Below are 20904 nucleotides of genomic sequence, written 5' to 3' on the forward strand. Positions count from 1 at the left end.
TATTCAGGTAAAACCTTTATAAGGTGAGAACTGGAGGATAAAAAGGAAGGGTCCCTCCTCAGCCTGGGGCCAGGTGAGAGAAGTTCTGGAGTAAAGGCAGAGAAAGGATGGCGAGATGGTGGGAGTACCCAGGAAGTCTGCCATTCTGTTTCTGTTCTATCCCATTACAGCCTTCTCTTCCCTCCTTCCCTTCCTGCACCTCTACCTACCAGTCCTATACCACTCCTCCAGATGCCAGGTAGGGGTATCTGTTACCCTGTCTTGAATTATTCACAGTTCTTTCTTCTCTATTCCTATCTTTCTCTCTCTGCAGATCTCCTGGAACCAAGGGGTTGATTTTTGGTGGCATGAACTCATGCAAGAAGCTGGGGATGAATTTGAGCCTGAGTGGTGTGACGCTGAGGACCCACTCTTCATCTTGTACACCAGTGGCTCCACAGGCAAACCTAAGGCAAGTGTGTGTGTGTGTGTGTGTGTGTGTGTGTGTGTGTGTGTGTGTGTGTGTGTGTGTGTGTGTGTGTGTGTGTGTGTGTGTGTGTGTGTGTGTGTGTGTGTGTGTGTGTGTGTGTGTGTGTGTGTGTGTGTGTGTGTGTATTGTATAGGGATGAAAAGCAAGTTACTGAAGAAGCATCCAAATGTTTAGGTCCCTTATCATATATTATCAATCAGTCCTGTAATTCCAGGAACCTAAGGTGATTTTAGGAGGAGAGGGAGAAAGGGAGAAGGGGGGTGGGGGTTGGGAGAGAGAACTAAAAGTAAAGGCTATGCATGCAATAGAGGCATTTTTGGTTACCTTGTGGGCCCAACTGTGAATGTCATATTAAATTAAATTGAGAAAAATCCTCAATCACTAGATGTTGAGATAAGTTGAGTAGGGCTTCCATAGTGCAAAAAAAGTAGAAAGGATGAATTCATGTGGATGAAATGGGTGTTCTATTCCCATTTTCACATGGTTTGTTGAAGGAGTGAAGGAGAGCAGTTCTGTAGACTCATGACCAAGGGTGAACACAGAGATCCTTCTTGGGCTTTTAAGACCATACCTCTCAGTCATTTCCTTTTTCACAACACATTATTAACATCTAGTCCTCTACTATAGCACAGCTCACAATATAGACTACTAGATTTGAATAAGTTAGGGGTGATATGCATATATAATTGGTATGGATGGCTCAGAAATTATGATCTGAGGGTGTGTGTAGAAATGTGATAAAGAAATTGGGAGACAGATGAAGTGAAGAGGGTTTGGGCAGGGCCAGAGGGTCTTCTTCCAGCCTCCATTTGTCAGACCTATTAAATGAGACCTATTCTTTCCACAGGGTGTAGTACACACAGTTGGAGGCTACATGCTCTATGTGGCTACGACTTTCAAGTATGTGTTCGACTTCCACTCAGAGGATGTGTTCTGGTGCACAGCAGATATTGGCTGGATCACTGGCCATTCCTATGTCACCTATGGGCCACTGGCCAATGGTGCCACCAGTGTTTTGGTGAGAAGGGAGATAGAGCATGGAGATTATTCTGGGTAACTGCCCCTTAAGACTCTAGAAGCAGAGGGACTTAGACCAAGTGATGCATTTCATAGAGAAAGAGGAGTCCTGAGAGGGTTGTGTCTTTATAGGTTGATGCCTTGGTTTGTTTGGTCAGAGTGAAGAATGGTTGGTCAGAAAGAAAAAAAAAAGAATAAACTTGAGGCCATAGTAGCAGAATAAAGGACTTTTGGGAAGGCCCAGGAATAATCAGCTTTCACTGGGGTCAGTTTGAAGGGATTCCCACATACCCAGATGTGAGCCGCCTGTGGAGCATTGTGGACAAATACAAGGTGACCAAGTTCTACACAGCACCCACAGCCATCCGTCTGCTCATGAAGTTTGGAGATGAGCCTGTCACCAAGTGAGACTCCCTTCCCCAGTTGTTGTCCCTTAGGTATCCGTCAGATCTATGTGGTCCTTTTGTACCATTTCTTTCTTTCCATTATCCCAACTCTCTGACCTGGGAGTCAGGGAGAGGGGGCCAGAGGAGTTGGGCATGTGTATCCTGGCTTAGTGGTACTCAAGACTTTCCTCTCTCCCATTTCTCTGCTCAAGGCATAGCCGGGCATCCTTGCAGGTGCTAGGCACAGTGGGTGAACCCATCAACCCTGAGGCCTGGTTGTGGTACCACAGAGTAGTAGGGGCCCAGCGCTGCCCCATTGTGGACACCTTCTGGCAAACAGAGACAGTGAGTAAGGGTTCCAGAAAGCAGGGGCTGAGGGACAATGTGGGAAGACTGACTCTGACCCCTAATCTCTGACTTCTACAGGGTGGCCACATGCTGACCCCCCTCCCTGGTGCCATACCCATGAAACCTGGTTCTGCGGTGAGTGAAGTTCCCCTGTGGTCCTAGGCCTGGCAGGGGTAGGGTTTTGATGCTTTGGCCTTCTATAGAGTGGATCAATAGCTATGAGAACTTTGGGTCTTTGGGGCTCCATGGCAATTGAATCAGTTGCCTCATTCCTTTTCTTGGGACCTCTCTCCTATTTTCTTCTAGGCCTTCCCATTCTTTGGTGTAGCTCCTGCAATCCTGAATGAGTCTGGGGAAGAGTTAGAAGGTGAAGCTGAAGGTTATCTGGTGAGCCCCTAGTCTTTGGGAAGGGAAAAGACTTCAAGGGCAATCTTTCTAGATACTTTGCCTTCATTTCTGTCTATTGGTGTGTAAGCTCTTAAGGACATTTTTAGAGGCTATATAGAGATTTCTGATGGCACTCTTTTGGGCCAAGAAGACTTGACCCAGTTCTTCCTTTGATAAACATTCTAGAGAAAAGAGGCTTCGTAATGTGGTAGGAAAATCATGTAAGCTCTGAAGTCAGCCTGCCTGTGTTCAAATCCTAACTCTGCTTCTTCTGTGAACACAGAGGCCTTTGAACCTAAATATGCTCATTCATCAAATTGGTTATAATAGTATAGATAGATAGATAGATAGATCATATTTTCCTACAGGTGCTTGATTAAGTAACTCATGCAAAGGGATTAGCCTGGAACCTAGCAATACCCAATAAATGTTAGCTGCTGTAGTTTTTAATTTTTATTTTTATTATCTAAAAGTATTGTTCAAAGGGGTTATCACTCAACAAATCAGTTTATAACTACAATGCATCTTGATCAATATTAATCTTTAGTTGCTGTAATTTTGTGATAGGATCACACCACGTGTCACTTTTCTAAGGTCAAGTCAATAACAGGGGCAGGACTAGAATCTAGGAACTCTGGCTTCAGCTTAGAATTCTGTACCTCCCATCAGTCTGATGCTGCAGAATGTTATATGTTAGGAACTATTTATTCACTCAGGTGTAGGACCTACTTCTTTTACATGACTGTTTTCATTAGTAAATTGGATCTGCTTCTCTGAAGGAGAGATTAGAATTTACTGAATGCTTATCACTGAGGCACACCTCAGGTAGTTTCAACATACTATTAATTTAATACAATAACTTTAGAAGAAACTATTTTCTCAGATTGATGGGTGAACATCCCGAGGCTCAGAGTAGTTACTTGCCTAGGTAAATTGGCAGTTAGGATTTCCAAGCCAGGATCATCCATTTCCAAAACCTATCCTACCTCTCAGTAATGACATTTAGAGTGTTTTTCTTTAATTTAGCAAAGCTGTGAGACAGCCTAGAAGATGAGATCACTGTGCTTCTTCACGTCCCAGGTGTTTAAGCAGCCGTGGCCTGGGATCATGCGTACAGTTTATGGGAACCACACACGCTTTGAAACCACATACTTTAAGAAGTTCCCTGGGTACTACGTGACAGGAGATGGTAAGATTTGGATATCCTGTCCCCATACTTATTTTTTTTTTGGGGGGGGGGGCGGGGGTCCGGGTGTGGGGCCTGAACTCTGGGCCTGGGCGCTGTCCCTCAGCTCTTCAGCTCAAGGCTAGCGCTCTACCACTTGAGCCACAGCGCCACTCCTGGCTTTTTTCTTTTTGCTTATGTGGTGCTGAGGAATCGAACCCAGGGCCTCAGGCATGCAAGGCAAGCGCTCTACCACTGAGCCACCTCCCAGCCCCTGGCTTTTTTCTTTTTGCTTATGTGATGCTGAAGAATCGAACCCAGGGCTTCATGCATGCAAGGCAAGTGCTCTACCACTGAGCCACCTTCTCAGCCCCCCTCCATACTTCTTATTAAGACATGCACCTTCAATTTCCATTAAAAAGTCTCTGTAGTAATAACCACTGTACAAAAGATAATCAGAGCCGGGGCTGGGAATGTGGCTCAGTGGTAGAGTGCTTGCCTTGCATGCATGAGGCCCTAGGTTCGATTCCTCAGCACCACATAAGCAAAAAGAAAAAAGCCGGAAGTGGTGCTGTGGCTCAAGTGATAGAGCGCTAGCCTTGAGCTGAAGAGCTGAGGGACAGCGCCCAGGCCCAGAGTTCAGGCCCCACGACCGGACCCAAAAAAAAAAAAAGATAATCAGAGGGGCCAGGCACCAGTGGCGCAGCCTGTAATCCTAGCTACTCAAGAGACTGAGATCTGAGGATTGAGGTTCAAAGCCAGCCTAGGCAGGAAAGTCTGTGAGACTCTTATATCTAATTAACCACCTGAAAACCTAAAGTGGAGCTGTAGCTCAAATGGTAGAGAGTCACCTTGAGCTGAAGAGCTCAGGGACAGTGCCCAGGCCCAAAGTTCAAGTCCCATGACTGACAAAACAAAAACAAAAACAAAATCATCCGAGAAGGCTTCCAAGGCTTCCTGGATTTAAGTAGAGATGCCAACAGGGACTGGTTAAAGTAAGAGTATTGCATGGGGTGGAAAACAAACTTGAAATACATGAGGCTTAGACTGAAGCTAGTGGGCAGAATTGTGCTGAGCACCTGGAGACACAGTACTTGAAGCTGGAGAGGTAGAGAAAATACTGTGTTGTGGCCACAGTGAGCAGTCTGGATTTCATTCAAAGTATAGTAGCAGACTTTTATAGATTTTAAGCACAGTTGTGATAAGAACTAATTTCCTGTTTAGAAAATATCTTTCCTTAATTATGTAATCACTTAATCACAATCAAAAAAAAAAAAAAGAACCTCGGGGAAGGTAGGGAGGGAGGGGATGGTAGGGGGAAAACAATGGAGGTGGTAACAATGTTCAAGAGGAAGTGTACTCATTACCTCACTCATGTAACTGTAACCCTCTGTATAGTATCTTTACAATAAAAAAAAAAGAAAATATCTTTCCTTGAGGTACAGAAAATAGATGTGTTTACCACATCCTCAGTTTCTGAGGATTAGATTCTGAGAGCACCTTAGTGTTTCTCAGTCACGGTCCCTTATGAGTTACAGTCAGGCTGTTGGTAGGGGCTGTAATCATCTAAACATTTGACTGACCCTAGAAGATCTACTTAACTGCTTATTCCTATGGCTTTTGGCAAGAATCTTCAGTTCCTTCACTACTTGGGCCTCTCTAAAGGGCTACTCTCAACTAGCTAGATTTCCTCGGAACAAATGATACGAGAGAATACAAGCAAGATGGAAGCCAAAGTGTCTTCTGTAACCTGATCTTAGAAGTCACATTCCAGCATTTCTGCCAAATTCTGTTGATCATATAGACTATCCTATATAATGACAAAGAGAACTATGCAGTGCTATAAATGCCAGGGGTAAAGATCATTGTGGCCATCTTGGAGACTGACTGTCACAGTGAGCAGTAGACTTGTTAGAAGGCCCTGCACTGGCTATGACACCTTGGTTATGGAGATCCTGCAACCTGCCGTGGGTATTATTATCTGTTTTTCCCCTCAGGTTGTCGGCGGGACCAGGATGGTTATTACTGGATCACTGGCAGGATTGATGACATGCTCAATGTATCTGGTGAGGGTCCTGGATCCACCTCTTCCTATCTCATTAGCTCTGTTTCCCTCCTAGAAAGCCTTCTGAGAGTGCTAGGGCTGTCCTTTGGCTTGACCATGTGTAGCATTCAATTTTGGGGCCAGAATTAGAGGAAGAGTGTTGGATGCTGGAATGTGCCTAGAAGAAGAGATTGAGGGTGGTAAAGTAATGGAAAGAATGCCATCAGAGAAAAGAATGACCTTTCTCTTATGATCAGACTCGGTCTTCTCTCTGGATGCAGATGAAACAGGGGCTGGGACAGACAGAGGCTGGGATCTCTCTTATGGCATTTTCGTTCTCTCCACCAGGACATCTGCTGAGTACAGCAGAGATAGAATCAGCTCTTGTTGAACATGAGGCTGTGGCAGAAGCAGCTGTGGTGGGCCACCCTCATCCTGTGAAGGGCGAATGTCTCTACTGCTTTGTCACCCTATGTGATGGTCACACTTTCAGCCCCACCCTCACTGAGGAGCTCAAGAAGCAGAGTAAGGAACCACCCTGGGCAAGGACTACAGGGTCTATGAGTTATTATGGAGGGGCTGCATCAAGCTGATCACCAAACTAGGGACAGAACTCAGGGATCCCATGGGCTGGCTCATTTCCTCCCACTTAATCTCCACTAAGATAATGACAATAGCAGATAAGTACAGAATACTTTTTCTCTTCTGTCACTGGGTTCAGTGCTTTGAATGCATTATCCTATTTAATTCTTATAATCACCTCAGTGAAACAGATCCTATTGTTATCCTAGTTATAAAAAAAACTTCAGACATAGAGAATTAAATCTCTTGCCCAAGGCTACACTGCTAGAAAGTATTGGGATTTAAATCCTAGCAGGTTTATTCTAGAGCCAAAGTTCTATAAGTGGATTAAAATACAACAAAGAAGGTAAAGAGAAATGGTTAAGGGGGGGGGGCAGTGAGCATGAGAATGCTTATGTAGGCTTTTGGGAGTCTAGCTCACAATACTAAAGAAATGCTTGATTTGTTGATTATAGTTAGAGAAAAGATCGGCCCCATTGCCACACCAGACTACATCCAGAATGCACCTGGCTTGCCTAAAACCCGCTCAGGTATGTTCAGAGATCTCCAGGATTGTGATGGGTTAAGGGCCCAGTGGTTGGTGAAGTTTGTGGATTAAAATCCTTGCAGGGGGCTGAGAATGTGGCTTAGTGGTAGAGTGTTTGCCTAGCATGCATGAGGCCCGGGTCTGATTCATCAGGACCACATAAACTGAAAAAGCTGGAAGTGGCGCTGTGGTCAAGTGGTAGAGTGCTAGCTTTTGAGGAAAAGAAGCTCAGGGACAGTGCCCAGGCCCTGAGTTTAAGCCCCAGTTCTGGCAAAAAAAAAAAAAAAAAAAAATCTTGCAGGACTAAGAAGGCTCAATGCTATCACGAAGTAACCAGAGGCCTATATTCCCCTAGGGAAAATCATGAGACGAGTGCTCCGGAAAATTGCTCAGAATGACCATGACCTGGGGGACATATCTACAGTGGCTGATCCATCTGTCATCAGTCACCTCTTCAGCCATCGCTGCCTGACCAGCCAGTGAACGAAGACTGGTCTTTGCCTTGTATTCCCCTTGCTTGGCTCTCCCGAGATCTGCCAATCTTTCCTACCCCTCCTCTCCCACCTCCCCCCCCCAACCCCCCCCTGGCCCAAATCCAGGCGTAATGAGAGCCACACTTGGTCCTCAAGTAAAGGCAGTTTTTTGTGACTACCAGGCAGAAGGGGAAGGACCCAGGCCAGTCTCAGATTGATGTACCCCTCAACTTCCAAGAGCTCTGTAAGCCCAGGATAGGAATCTCAAGGCCATGTCCCCACTTGAGTTCAGTGTTCAAAGGGCAAGGGAAGGTCTTGAAGCAAGGCAGCAACTCCAATCCTACATTAACTCTCTCAGGAAGCACCACTTTTGACCTTGTGCAGGCAATTACCTTAAAAACTGACAATGTGTGAGTCTAGGAATAATTATTATTTTTTAAATACTCTGCTGCTTTTGTTCTGAGTCTGAATTCCTAAATGGCAGTACTATCTGCCCACTTGCTCCAGGGATAATGTACGTGGGTTCAGTCTCTAGAGGACTTTCATATTATCTGATTTGAAGGAGTGGATGTGTTTTGTTCCCAGGACCAAAGGAGTTTGTCTTCCTTGTCCTGTCCCATGAGAGACACTCTCAGATTAAATTCTCTTTTCTTGCCCTAGTCATGCTCAAGCCCCATGGTTGTAAGAATAAAGTCTGTGACCTTAAAAAGGTGGTGAGTGGCTCTGATTTATGTGTCAGATGAAAGGGGAAGGATATTTCCCAGGACTATCCTAGTACTCTTCCTTCTAGAACTTTTGGTTCTAGTCAAGGCTTCGCTCACAGGACTTCTGACTGCCTGAGCTAAGCAGGAGTGACTGGACCCTGGTTTTTGTTTTTTGGGATTTTTTTTTTTTGTCATGGGGCTTAAACTCTGGGCCTGGACACTGTCCCTTAGCTCTTCAGCACAAGGCTAGTAGCGCTCTACCATTTGAGCCACTGTGATACTTCTGGCTTTCTGATAGTTAATTGACGAGTCTCATGGACTTTCCTGCCTGGACTGGCTTTGAACCTTGATCTTTAGATCTCAGCCTCCTGAGTAGCTAGGCATGTGCCACTGGTGTCTAGCAGGATGCTGTTCTTAACTGTGATGTCCCTCCATACTTGCTTTCCCCAATGGGCTCCTGCTAGAAATCCTTTCTCCTTCCTAGGGCCCTGTGGTAACTAAGGATCAGAACTTCAGGATTCTATCCTTTGGGGCTAGGTCTACAGATACCCTATAGCCTAGTCACCAATCAACCTTAAATGGGAAGATCTAGATTATGGCTCTCTGCTTCCTGATGGGTGTACAGCAATGAACCATTGAATCAGCAAGGTGATTTTATTTAAGGCAGAGCTAGGGAAAGTCTATACCCTTCCATCTGCCTCTTCCTACCATTTAGTCCTTTCCCAAGTCAGGCAGGAAACCTACTGGAAAGGCTGAAGAGGGGCCCACAGGAAGATGGCAGGGTTTATAGCCCTTTACCTCAGAGCAGCTTCCCTTTTCATACTTCAGGGGTTTGATGGCCTTCAGAGCTCATCTAAAGGGAAATGTAGCTTCTCTGGTCCTCAGATGGAGGGCGGAAAGAAGGCAACTGCCATTTACCCTTCCCTGAAGACTCAGAAGGGCTAGGAGAGGAATGACAAGTACAGGGGCTTAGAAGATGTCTTGAGTGAAGTCCAGGCTATGCCCTCACACAGGGTATGGGTTGTCCAGGACTGCTACTCCTGCTGCCACACCACCGTCTGCATGTTCAATGGCTTTGGTTCGAAGCAGATGGCCCGCATGTGTGTTCATCACAACTGTTTTCCCCTGCCTGTAGAAATAGGGTCAGGAGACACACAATGTCACCAAACCTAGGACCTTTCCTGGTCCCTGATAAGCAGTACATAAGAGTGACTACTCTCAAGAAATGCCAAGACATTAGAGTCAGATTTAGATTGTAGCCTGTCTTGAAAACTACTAGTTCTATGACTGTGAGGAAGTTCCTTAGTCTTTCTAAACATCACTTTCTAAATGTTACTTTCCTTCATTTAAAATTGGGATATCTCTTTCTTGTTTTTTTTTTGTTGCTGTTGTTTTGTTTTTTTGATGCCAGTTAGGGGCTTGAACTCAGGGCTTGGATGCTGTCCCTGAACTTCTTTTGCTCCAGCACCCTACCACTTGAACCACAGCTCCACTTCCAGCTTTTTTTGGTAGTTTTAGCGGAGATAAGAATCTCAGAGACTTTCTGCCTGGGCTGGCTTCAACTGCAATCCTCAGATCTCAGCCTCTTGAGTAGCTAGGATTACAGGCATCAGCCATGGGTATCCTCTTACTGATTTTTAGTGCTTAAATCTTCAAGGAGTTACTAAGGTTTTCAAAGCCACTCAGTATCCTTTAGCTGACAAATCTCTCCTTTCCGTAGAATTCCCAGTGGTCTTGGAGCTGGACCTAAATAAACTCTCTTTAAGAGTCTCCTAGTGCTGCTTGTCATACCATCTTTTCTCAATCCTTTTGCTACTATGTAGAATTTCCTTTAAATTTACAAAGCAGCTCTCCTCTGAGTGTCACTAGTTATCCCTATGAGTTGGGCAGGTCTTAGTCCCTAGCCTTATTTACTAGACCAGAAAACGGTAACAAAGCTAGGGACTAGCAAGGCTAGGAATGAAGCCCAGGATTCTTGACTCTGTAAGTTCCTTCTTGGCTTGCCTGGCTGGCACTCAAGAAGGGAAGTAGGGGAAAGAGTTCCTCCTCACCGACTCACCTGACATAGACTCCAAAGATGCCTAGCTCTGAAATACACTGAACTACTCGGGCAGAGCTGCCAGGCCGTAGCAGGCAATTCCTAAATGGTTCGGGTTCAATCTTCTCCATAAGGATGTAGGAAGCCCTCTCCTCACTGTCCTTCAACCGCTCTAGGGCTTGCACCATTTCTTCCCCGTACAAGTTGTTTCCTGCAATGAAACGGCCAGTCAGTCAGTCAGCCCACTCTGTACCTTCTGCACCCTGTGCCCTCACTTCAGGAGCCATGTGGACAAGCCACCAGCCTCATTTCCTGCCACTAGCCCAGTGAGTCCAGAGCACATATGGCTTGTGAGAAGGTCACTTCACAGGATAGCCCTTACCAACCAAACATGCCTGCCATCACACTGCCCTGCCTGGCTGTCTCCCGTCTATGGATGTTTCTTCCCAGTCTCTGTTACTGCACCTCCTCTTTCTTCTTAAATGATGAGTTAAATATTGAGGTTCTCCAGGAGTTGGTTTTTTACTCTTGTTCTCCATGTCTTGTTCTCCAAGTCTCCCCAGGAAGACTTGGTCCATTCCCAAGGCTCCACCTGTACCTATAATTAGATTCCCCTGTGTTTCGCAGCATCTATCTACAAGGTCAAGGTCTTAGTGGACATTATCCAGGATGGATCACTTCTCTTGTATCCACCAAGTCTGGCACTGTGTCCATAGTAAGTGCCAGTGAACACTGCCAACAACTTGCCAGTCCCTTCCCTTAGCAGCCATCAGACTGGGGGCTCCACCTACCTCCACCTTCTCTCTGGGGTTTCAGCACAAATCGGCTAGGGGCAGTGAGAGCCTCAGCAATGGCCTGGTCCCCTTCTTCACCCTGGCAGGAGGCAGAAAGTCATCACCAGCAGTCTGAAGGCAAAAGAGGCACTGAGATCCTACTGGTCATTCTGAGCCACATCAGGGGAAGAACAGGAGGGACTCCTCCCCACCCCGTATAGTAAGACCAAGAACAGGCTTTTCTCTAGTAACACAAGACTCTGTAGCAGGTGACCTAGAAAGTGAGTTCAGATATTCCCCAGTCATTGCTACCTGCTTTACAGTCCCTTCCCAGCTTGCAATTCCCATCTTTACCTTTGTTGAGGGAGCTTACAATGAATCTAGCCCCTGAGATGGCCTGTTACCAAGGTTCTAGGGCCTAAATTACACCAATTATAATGCCAGCTCCACCCCTCGCCCCCAACACAATAGGTTTCAGGTATCTGGCACCTAGGAGAGCTGTGAAGAGAAAGCAGGCTGCTTATGTACCATGTCCAGTGAATAGAGGCCAGCAAAGGTGGCACGAAGGCGGGCTATGGCCTCAGACTGGCCAGGGAGCAGCATTTCCAACATGCCCACCCTACTCAGTTCCTGCTGCACCTTCTTAGTCCCAGCCAGCTGAGTAGCAATGTCTGGACACTTGATAGCACATGACCTTTCCAGCAGTAGGCGTGCTTCCCAGTTCTGTAGAGGGAAGAAGACAAAAAGAATTCTACTTCATTTCACTTCAGCTAACTTTTACTGAGTATCCCTCAAGTGCCAGGTATTGTGCTTTTTATCTTCAAGTTGATAGTCTCCTCCCACTCCCTATGATTGCAACTTCCTTACCTGGCAGGTGTAAGCTCTCCTATTCTGCAGGATTCTTGGCTTTAGTCTAGCACACTGACATATAACCATAATTAAAGGGAAAAGGAGAAAAGGGGAAGCAGCCTTTTATAAAGGTATAGGAAAACTGATTAATTTTGTTTTTGTGTGTTTGTTAGTTTCTGAAGACAGGGTCTTGAATTTGAAACCTGACCTTGCAATCCTCCTGCATTAGCCTCCTGAGTGCTAGGATTGCAGGTATATGCCACCACACCTGGCTTGAGGTGGAGTTTTAAAGAGCAGGGTACACTTGTTTATGAGCTATACTTCCCACTGTATTCCAAATAAATTCCAATACTCAGATTATATAACCTTTGCCTTTTTTTTTTTTTTTTTGGGGTCCAGTCGTGGGGCCTGAACTCTGAGCATGGGCGCTGTCCCTCAGCTCTTCAGCTCAAGGCTAGCACTCTACCACTTGAGCCATAGCACCACTTCCGGCTTTTTTTTCTGCTTATGTGGTGCTGAGGAATCGAACCCAGGGCCTCATGTATGCAAGGCAAGCGCTCTACCACTGAGCCACCTTCCCAGCCCCTAACCTTTGCCTTTTATCAAATAAAATCTAAACATCTTGCAATAGCCTAAAAGACCCTGAAAGATCTAGCTCCTATTCTTTTTTTAACTGTTTTCCCTTTGCCATTCTTTTTAATTGAGACATCTTGCTATACAGCTCAGACTAGCCTTAAATTTTTAATACTCCTATCTCAGTCTTCCGATTGCAGGCATGTGCCACCATGCCCAGCTTGTTCTCATCTTAAATATTAATTCAGTCACCTTTTCAGAGAAGCCTTCTGTGACCACCCTGTTTAATGTGGATTTCTCCATAATTCTCTATCTTTTCATACTGTTGTTCATTCAACTGAGAGAAACATTTTTTGGCTGGGTATGGTGGTACATGCCTGTAATCCTAGCACTTGGTAGGTTGAAGTAGGAGGATCATAAGTTTAAGGCCAGAGTGACCTTGTCTCAAAACCCCAAACCCTAAAACTCTTTCTTATTTCTGTTTATTTTCTGATGCTCATCTCCCTGACCAGGATCGATCAAGATGCTATTTTCCTTTCATATGAGAGCTGACCATAATTTCAGTTAATTTATAAATAACTTTAAAACCTTATAAATGAAATGCACCAAACTATACCTGTGTAAAATTGATCATGTTTTAATTATGGGCTAAAAATGTCTAAGACCGTAAGCCTGAATTAGAAAAATTAAGATTCCAAATACATTGCTAGAGAATTGCACAATGGAGGGATGAGGGAGGTAATGAAAATTTTTCTCTACATACAACATGATCATTAGCAAACTAGTAAATCTTAATTGGAATGATAAGGCAAAGCTGCTTTATTTTCTGCTATGTACCTCCAAAAAATGCAGGTTCTGGTACTTAAAGGATACTCAAGAAGTTCTTTAATTGTTGCTTAGTGAAGTGAAATTTGAGTAGTATCCTGATAACTGTCAGAATGACAGGTAAGAATCAGTAGAGAATAATATTCAGGCTCACAAACTAATACAAACACAAGTCTAACAGTATCTAATGAAGGGTCTGATGTCCCAGGAGCTTAAAATTTAAGAAACAGGAAAATGGCAGAGGACTGCAGCTCCCAGCTCTGGTCCTGTTCTCAGGCACTGAGCAGACAATCTTCTCTTTAGTTCCAGACCACAGTACACTTCCCACTTCAGGATCAAGGTGGAGGCCGGAGGAGTACCTACCAAATCGCTAAGTTTTGGAGATCTACCTCCATGTTCTACCCTTACTTTCCATCCTTGTTAGCTCATCTCTTTTGTTAGCTCATCTCTTTTCTAAGATTTTTCAGTCCCTTTCCCTTCTCCCATCCTGAAACTTGGATCCATATTCCCAACAGACAATTTCTCTCTTCTCTAGTCAGCAAGTTTCCAATACTGCTATACACCTCTTTAGCGGAAAGGCCTTCCTCAAAGATGCCCTCTCCATACAGCTGACCCCTTAGGGAGCTCAATCCTGGCAGAAAAGCCCAGATAAACTGTAGTTCTGCAAGGAGCTCCTTTAATTTTCCAGTGTACATCCCACTCTGAGAAATAGACCAAGACAGCACAAGAAACTTGCCTATGTATGGCCAATCAAAGGCAAAGGCCTTGCTTATAACTCCCAGCCCTACTCATTGTATTTCTTGACTTATTCCTTCCTTTATCTTTTCCCAGTTCAATGCAGGGCTTCTTAGCCGGATGCTGTAATTCTAGCTACTCAGGAGGCTGAGATCTGAGGATCACAGTTTGAAGCCAGCCTGGGTAGAAAAGTCCAATTAAAAAAAAAAAAGTGAATGAAGCTATGGTAGAGTGCTAGCCACAATGTTCAGGTCCTGAGTTCAAGCCCTCTCACCACACACACACACACACACACACACACACACACACACACACACACACACACACACACACACACACACACACACACACACACACACACACACACACACACACACACACACACACACACACACACACACACACACACACACACACACACACAGAGAGAGAGAGAGAGAGAGAGAGAGAGAGAGAGAGAGAGGTTTTTTTTTTTGGTCTAGTCGTGGGACCTGAACTCTGGGCCTGGGCGCTGTCCCTCAGCTTTTCAGCTCAAGGCTAGCGCTCTACCACTTGAGCCATAGCACCACTTCTGGTTTTTTCTTTTTTGCTTATGTGGTGCTGAGGAATCAAACCCAGGGCCTCATGCATGCAAGGCAAGCGCTCTACCACTGAGCCACCTTCCCAGCCCCACAGTAGGGCTTCTTAGCCTCCCTGTAGTATGGATGTTAGGGGCACAGGAGAATAATAGTTTACTGGGAATACCATTTCTGACCTGAGAGAAAAGTAGGAAATTCCTTTGATATTTTAGATAAGCCATGGCCTCTCTCTAAACCTTAGTTTCTCCACCTTATAATGAGATTAATTATATAAGTTAGAGAGCAAGCAGTTGTAAGAGTTAAATGAAATAATGGATGTGGAAGGTAAATTTGAAACTGAAAGACTGGATAGCAAAATGAAGTAATAGCACCATTACTGCCATGAACACATGATAAAAACTTTAATTCATGTTAAAGGAGAAGTAAAGGGGGAGGAAATGACCAGTGGTGTGCTGAAACTGGCCTTCACTGGCTAGTGAGGGCTGCTTGACAGTACCATTTCTTTATAACTGTGTTCAGAGATAAGTTGAGTAGTGAAAACTTATACTATGGAAATCAGCAAATATTATAAACTGAGACTCACTCCTGACCCACCTCTGAAATATGTCTATTATACATTTGTCAGCCTATCTTTGGGAAATGTGTAAATGGTTAATGCCTGAGGATTCACATTCTAGAAGACAGTCTGTCTACAGAGGAAGAGGTAGCAAAAAGCTTCCAGGAGGAGAGGAGGTTCTAGCAGCAGGTTCCCCGAGGAAGAACTGAAGCTAGAGCTTGGAGAAAAACCCTGGTTGTTGTGACAACTATGTTGGGTCTCTGTGGAGCTAGTGGGTCCCAGGAGGCAGTGAATGGCTCAACAGAAAATACCAACCTGTAGACTGTATTGACTTGGCATGTAACCATCTCGGAAATAAACCACAGCAACTTCCTGGCCATCCCTACAACAAAGAAAAAAAAAAAAAGCTGTGTTAAATCACTCAAATAAGTTCAGAGTTTCAATTTATTTCTGGGTACATTCAAATGTATTTGGCTTCTCTAAAAGTCAGTCATGCACAAAGGGAGGCTGGACAGTGCTCACTAGAACCAGTGAAAGATACTGGATAGTTACATTGCTAGCATCACCACTGAAAACAACCGAGTGTGCAGCATGGAAAGCTTTCCAAAAACTCCAGATTATTGTAAAAAAAAAAAAAAAAGGCTACAGAACAACAAAAAGTAACCAGAATCCAATTAAATAAATGTGAATTCAGTTACAACACAAGGTAGTCTTTTTAAGCTTCTTTCCTTTGACCTATGTGATATCTAGTTTATCAGCAAAGTACTTAATTTTGCTATGCTAAAAGTTTATTTTGAAATACAGGGGGTAGTAAGTGGTATTATGAAATTTCAGGATGGTTTGTAACTTTTAACAGTTCAAGTTCCAGGTCTAATTATGAATGCAGCAATGCTATCCAAAGATGTAGCAATAAAGCCACCTGGTGGTGGCCTCTGGAGAAAGGACCGGCCTCTTTTGGAAGACAAATCCAGGGCTGAGCTCAGAGAGTAAGTAACAACCTGCTGGGTCCCAGAATGAGCCAGCTGCCTCTCCTGCTCCCTGGTTGCTCAGGACCAACTTGACCAGCCACCAAGAGGGGAAAAGAAAACTTTTGAGATTTTAGGGGCACATGAAAACCAGGTCAGCATTTGGTTGTCCTTCTCCAGAATTTCCTGTGAGGATGAGGTATTTCAGAAGTTAGAAGAAAAGAGAAGAAAGAAAACAAGCCATCATATCTTCCAGAAGAAAAGACCATTTGGCGAAAGAAGGTGGCATGAGAGTTTCACAAACCAGCCATCTTTGGGGACTCTGGGGATGCTTACATAAACAGCCTTCGATCTTGATCCAAGGACCCCTTTTCTGAGACATCTTCAAATCGTCTCCGTATTACGTGAATGTTCCTGGCAAAGATGGATGGACAAGAATCAGAAGGAGTGCATGCTCTGTTCTTGAGGCCATATCTGGAGGTTTCCTTCCTTTATTACTTACCTGGCTAGCAGCTCATTCTCTATAGCGCGCTGGTCAAATATGTTCCTTTCCTTTTCTTGAGCAATTAGTAGCACCAGGGCACTGGAGAAAGAGCACAGATGGCCCCAAACTGCTAAAGAGCCTGTCCTTGCTCTGACTCATCCCCTTCAGGAATGAAAACAGAGATTTCCTAAAAAAGTAGATGTCCCCTGCTCCAACTTGGGATTGCCTCAGGTTTTTGTTCTTGTTGTTGTTTTGCTGGTCCTGGGGCATGAACTCAGGGCCTGGATGCTGTCCGTAAGCCTCTTTTTGCTCAAAGCTAGTGCTCTACCACTTGAGCCACAGCTTCACTTCCAGCTTTTTTGGTAAGTTATTGGAGATAAGATTTTCCTACCTGGGCTGGCTTTGAACCTTGATCCTCAGATCTCAACCTCCTGAGTAGCTAGGATTACAGGCATGAGCTACCAGCACTTAGAATTGCCTCAGGTTTTAACACATTACTTGCTGAAAATAGGAAACTTGGAAAAAAAAAAAAAGAAATGTTTCTGCCCCTTTCTCCAGCAATGAAGTGATTTTTTTTGTGTAAATTACAGTTTACATTTAAAACTATCACAAAAATCTAAGAGGATTTTTTTCCCTAGAATTTAACATAATGATTCTAAAGTCTATCTGAAAGAATAAAGAGGTAGTAGTATTAAAGAACATCTTTTTTTGTTTTTTGTTTTTTTGGGTCCAGTCTTGGGGCCTGAACTCTGGGCCTGGACTCTGTCCCTCAGCTCTTCAGCTCAAGGCTCAATTGAGCCACAGCACCACTTCCGGCTTTTCTTTTTTGCTTATGTGGTGCTGAGGAATCAAACTCAGGGCCTTATGCATGCAAGATGAGCACTCTACCACTGAGCTACCTTCCCAGCCCCTAAAGAATATTTTGAAAATAAACTAAATAATCCTCACTGCTGAGAGTCAGGTACTTACTAGATTATAAAGGGTTTAATTTAAAAAACTATGATTTTTTAATGAAAATTAGAATAGCTAAGTAGAACCCTTAGAAGCTCATAATGCTAATTGCAATTATGGTATTGTCTCCCAGGGCCTTCCAACATTTCTGTCCACACAACTATTTCTGGTTTGACATTTTTGTTTCATTTTGTTTTAGTGCTAGAGTTCAAATCCAAGGTATAGTAGGTACTAGCAAGTGCTCTACCATTGAATGAATCCCTAAGCCCTGGTTTCCTTAATGGGATCACTGGGGTTTGCTAGGCTTCTTTCTGGTTACATGTATCTTTATTTTTTATTTTTTATTTTTTTGGTCAGTCGTGGGGCTTGAACTCTGGGCCTGGGCGCTGTCCCTCAGCTCTTCAGCTCAAGGCGAGTGCTCTACCACTTGAGCTACAGCGCCACTTCCAGTTTTCTGGTGGTTTATTGGAGATAGGAGTCTCACGGTCTTTCTTGCCCGGGCTGGCTTTGAACCGCGATCCTCAGATCTCAGCCTCCTGAGTAGCTAGGATTACAGGCGTGAGCCACCAGCGCCCGGCTCTGGTTACATGTATCTTTAAAAGAACCGGGAGGGAGCTGGGAAGGTGGCTCGTGGTAGAGCATTGCCTTGTATGCCTGAGGCCCTGGGTTCAATTCCTCAGCACCACATAAGCAAAAAGAAAAAAGCCGGAAGTGGTGCTGTGGATCAGGTGGTAGAGCGCTAGCCTTGAGCTGAAGAGCTGATGGACAGTGCCCAGGCCCAGAGTTCAGGCCTCAGGACCGGACCCATAAATAAATAAATAAATAAAAATTTAAAAAAAATAAAAGAAGCAGGAGCTAGCCAGGTGCTGGTGGTTCACTCCTGTAATTCTAGCTACAAAGGAGGCAGAGATCTGAGGGTCACAGTTCAAAGTTAGCCCAGCAGGAAAAGTTTGTAAGACTCTTATTTCCAATTAACCAGTAAAAAAGCCAGAAATAGAGCTAGGGCTAAGTAGGAGAATGGTAGCTTTGAGCATAAAAGTTCAGGGACAATGCCAAGGACCTGAGTTCAAGACCCAGGACCAGCACACACACAAAAAGCTTGAAGTGGAGGTGTGATTCAAGTGGTAGAGTGTCAGCTTAGAGTGAAAAAGCCAAGCAAGAGTGCAAGGCCTAAAGTTAAAGCCCAAATACCAGCACATACAAAAAAAATGGGCTGGAAATGTGGCTTAGTGATAAGAGTGCTTGCCTTGCATGCATGAAGCCCTGGGTTCAATTCCTCAGTACCATATAAACAGAAAAAGCTGGAAGTGATGCTGTGGCTCAAGTGGTAGAGTGCTAGCCTTGAGCAAAAGCAGCTCAGGAACAGTGCCCAGGCTCTGAGTTCAAGCCCCCCAAAACAAAACAAAAACAAAAACAAACAACAGCAAGAGCTTAGGCCTAACAAGTGATAGAGTATCTGCCTAGCAAGCAAGAGGACTCTAGTTCAAACCAAAGTTCTAGTAAAAAGAAACGATCAAACAAACAAAACAAAGAAACAACAACAACAAAAAAAAAAAAACAGGTGCTTGAGAACTGAAGAAAAAGGATTGTCTCTTTAGCTACCAGATAAGCTATCTTCAGGATCAAAGGTAGATCTAGTCCTCCATCAGACTCCTAAGGCCAATACTTAACAGAAGCAAATTATTTTTGCTGTGGCTATACTTTTTGTGCCTGTGGTCTCTTGCAAAGATCTGTGGAAGCCCCCAGACTCTGGCTTAGAATGCTGTGTGTATTCCTGACCTCCTGTACCTGCCCTTGTATCTGTTTGTCTCTGTTTTTATTTACCTTAGCTGAATCTTTTGGACTAAACACTGTTTACCTGACTTCTTTCCATGTGGCCAAATACAGGTCCTATTATGTTCCCTCTGAAAGCCTGCCTCAAACTTCATAAGGTCATATATACCAATAAGCAGGGGTCAGACTTGACACTGTCTTGAGCATTTTCTTGTAAAAGACTAGCTAGAAATAGTGCTCTACTAGCCCTAATAAGAGTAGGGAGGGCCAAAGATCTTGCTCTTTATTTTGCAGCCTAAATTTCTCTGTTCATGGGGAGGATGGGGTGGCATCTAGCCCAGAAACAGGGGGAAAGCAAGAGGGTAAAGTTCAATTGCATGCTCTATCCAATTAACTCAGCCTGCCACATGCCAAGCAATGGAAGCCAGATCCAGAAAACATATTCTACCTCCCTCTGAGTAGTCTGAACTGAGCAAGACTATGAACCTCAGTTTCCTCATCTGTGAAATGGACAAGAACAGTTCCTATCTTATAGCATTTGTTATGAGATTTTAATGAGATCCATAGCACAAGGGATAGCACTAGTAAGTGCTCATTCTAGGACAACTGTTAGTGCCATATCAGCACCACAGTAATTAGTATTATGACCCCTCAATTATCTGGAAGTCACTTACCTAGCATCTTCACACATCTGGAACATGGTTGAGAAATAGGAAGAAAGCAAAAAATGCCCTAAGCAGTCAAAATAGACACCATAAAATTCCTAAGTCAAATCTTACACATTTAATCATCAAAAGAACCCTCCCACTTTTTGGGTACAACTGTAACAAATTGAATCACTGTTTTTCAGGTTTTTTTCTATCATCTTTTTTTTTGGGGGGTCTGGTCGTGGGGCTGAACTCTGGGCCTGGGCGCTGTCCCTCAGCTCTTCAGCTCAAGGCTAGCGCTCTACCACTTGAGCCACAATGCCACTTCCAGCTTTTTCTGCTTATGTGGTGCTGAGGAATTGAACCCAGGGCCTCGAGCATGCAAGGCAAGCACTCTACCACTGAGCCACCTTCCCAGACCTCGCTTTTTTTTTTTCTAAACAACAGCCAATCAGAAAAGAAAATACTAGAAGAGGAGGGAAGGATTCCACATTCAAGCCCACTGATGGTAGTAAATAGTCAGAGCTAATAATCAGGAAGTTAGATGAGAATTCATCTAGTTCAGCACTAAAGGCCACTGGTGCAGGCAAAAAGCCTCCTAAGCCTTTCTGATCCTAGGTGGCATCTCTGCAATATAGCAAGACACAATTGCTGACAGTCACAATGATGACTTCCAGCCAATAAGGAAAGGTTAAGTTGTACTCAGAATCCCTTATTTAAGGAAGTCCAAAATGCCATTAAAATCATATTGGCACTTGAGAGTTTTAAGTTTCTGTTCCCAGAAAAATCCCTTTATTAATGATGTCTAACAAAGAAGAATCTGCTGCCCCAATGAATGCTGAATCTAAATCAGGATACTGCTGCCATTTTTCTTCCCCCTTACTTACTTGGCTGAGCCATAGAGCTCCCAGGCTTTGGCGATCCCCAGGGCCAGTCCCTTGCTGGGATTATTGGAGAGGATCTTGGTAGCTTCTGTGGTCTTATTCAGGACATTGAGAACATGTCTGTTGGAACAGAGATGGCTATTCAGTAACTGGATGGACTAGAAGACCCCTC

The 20904-nt window shown here is 44.3% G+C and overlaps 2 protein-coding genes across 10 annotated transcripts in view; one reads left to right on the plus strand and one right to left on the minus strand.

The window, feature by feature from the left end:
* The window catches only part of Acss2 (acyl-CoA synthetase short chain family member 2), a 41750-nt gene extending 33644 nt beyond the window's left edge, over positions 1-8106 (plus strand). For 2 of the 4 annotated variants that reach the window (XM_070007124.1, XM_070007125.1), the window contains 11 exons: positions 314-451; positions 1317-1487; positions 1757-1890; positions 2085-2217; positions 2299-2355; positions 2527-2607; positions 3688-3796; positions 5770-5838; positions 6165-6341; positions 6854-6928; positions 7280-8106. In XM_070007124.1, coding sequence (XP_069863225.1) covers positions 314-451; positions 1317-1487; positions 1757-1890; positions 2085-2217; positions 2299-2355; positions 2527-2607; positions 3688-3796; positions 5770-5838; positions 6165-6341; positions 6854-6928; positions 7280-7407 — 1272 coding nt within the window. In that variant the 3' untranslated portion in view covers positions 7408-8106. The remainder of the gene's footprint in view (positions 1-313; positions 452-1316; positions 1488-1756; positions 1891-2084; positions 2218-2298; positions 2356-2526; positions 2608-3687; positions 3797-5769; positions 5839-6164; positions 6342-6853; positions 6929-7279) is intronic. The other 2 variants (XM_070007126.1, XM_070007127.1) reach the window with 2 other exon arrangements.
* A 630-nt stretch (positions 8107-8736) lies between these two features.
* The window catches only part of Gss (glutathione synthetase), a 28838-nt gene continuing 16670 nt past the window's right edge, over positions 8737-20904 (minus strand). For 5 of the 6 annotated variants that reach the window (XM_070007133.1, XM_070007130.1, XM_070007132.1 and 2 more), the window contains 8 exons: positions 20736-20852; positions 16496-16576; positions 16330-16407; positions 15344-15410; positions 11441-11635; positions 10931-11012; positions 10161-10350; positions 8737-9230 (listed from right to left, as the gene is read on the minus strand). In XM_070007133.1, the coding sequence (XP_069863234.1) occupies positions 9107-9230; positions 10161-10350; positions 10931-11012; positions 11441-11635; positions 15344-15410; positions 16330-16407; positions 16496-16576; positions 20736-20852 (934 nt within the window). In that variant the 3' untranslated portion in view covers positions 8737-9106. The remainder of the gene's footprint in view (positions 9231-10160; positions 10351-10930; positions 11013-11440; positions 11636-15343; positions 15411-16329; positions 16408-16495; positions 16577-20735; positions 20853-20904) is intronic. The other variant, XM_070007129.1, reaches the window with a different exon arrangement.

This window comes from Dipodomys merriami, unplaced genomic scaffold (genome assembly GCF_024711535.1).
Source record: "Dipodomys merriami isolate MVZ:Mamm:240054 unplaced genomic scaffold, mDipMer1.0.p SCAF_7, whole genome shotgun sequence".
Taxonomy (NCBI): domain Eukaryota; kingdom Metazoa; phylum Chordata; class Mammalia; order Rodentia; family Heteromyidae; genus Dipodomys; species Dipodomys merriami.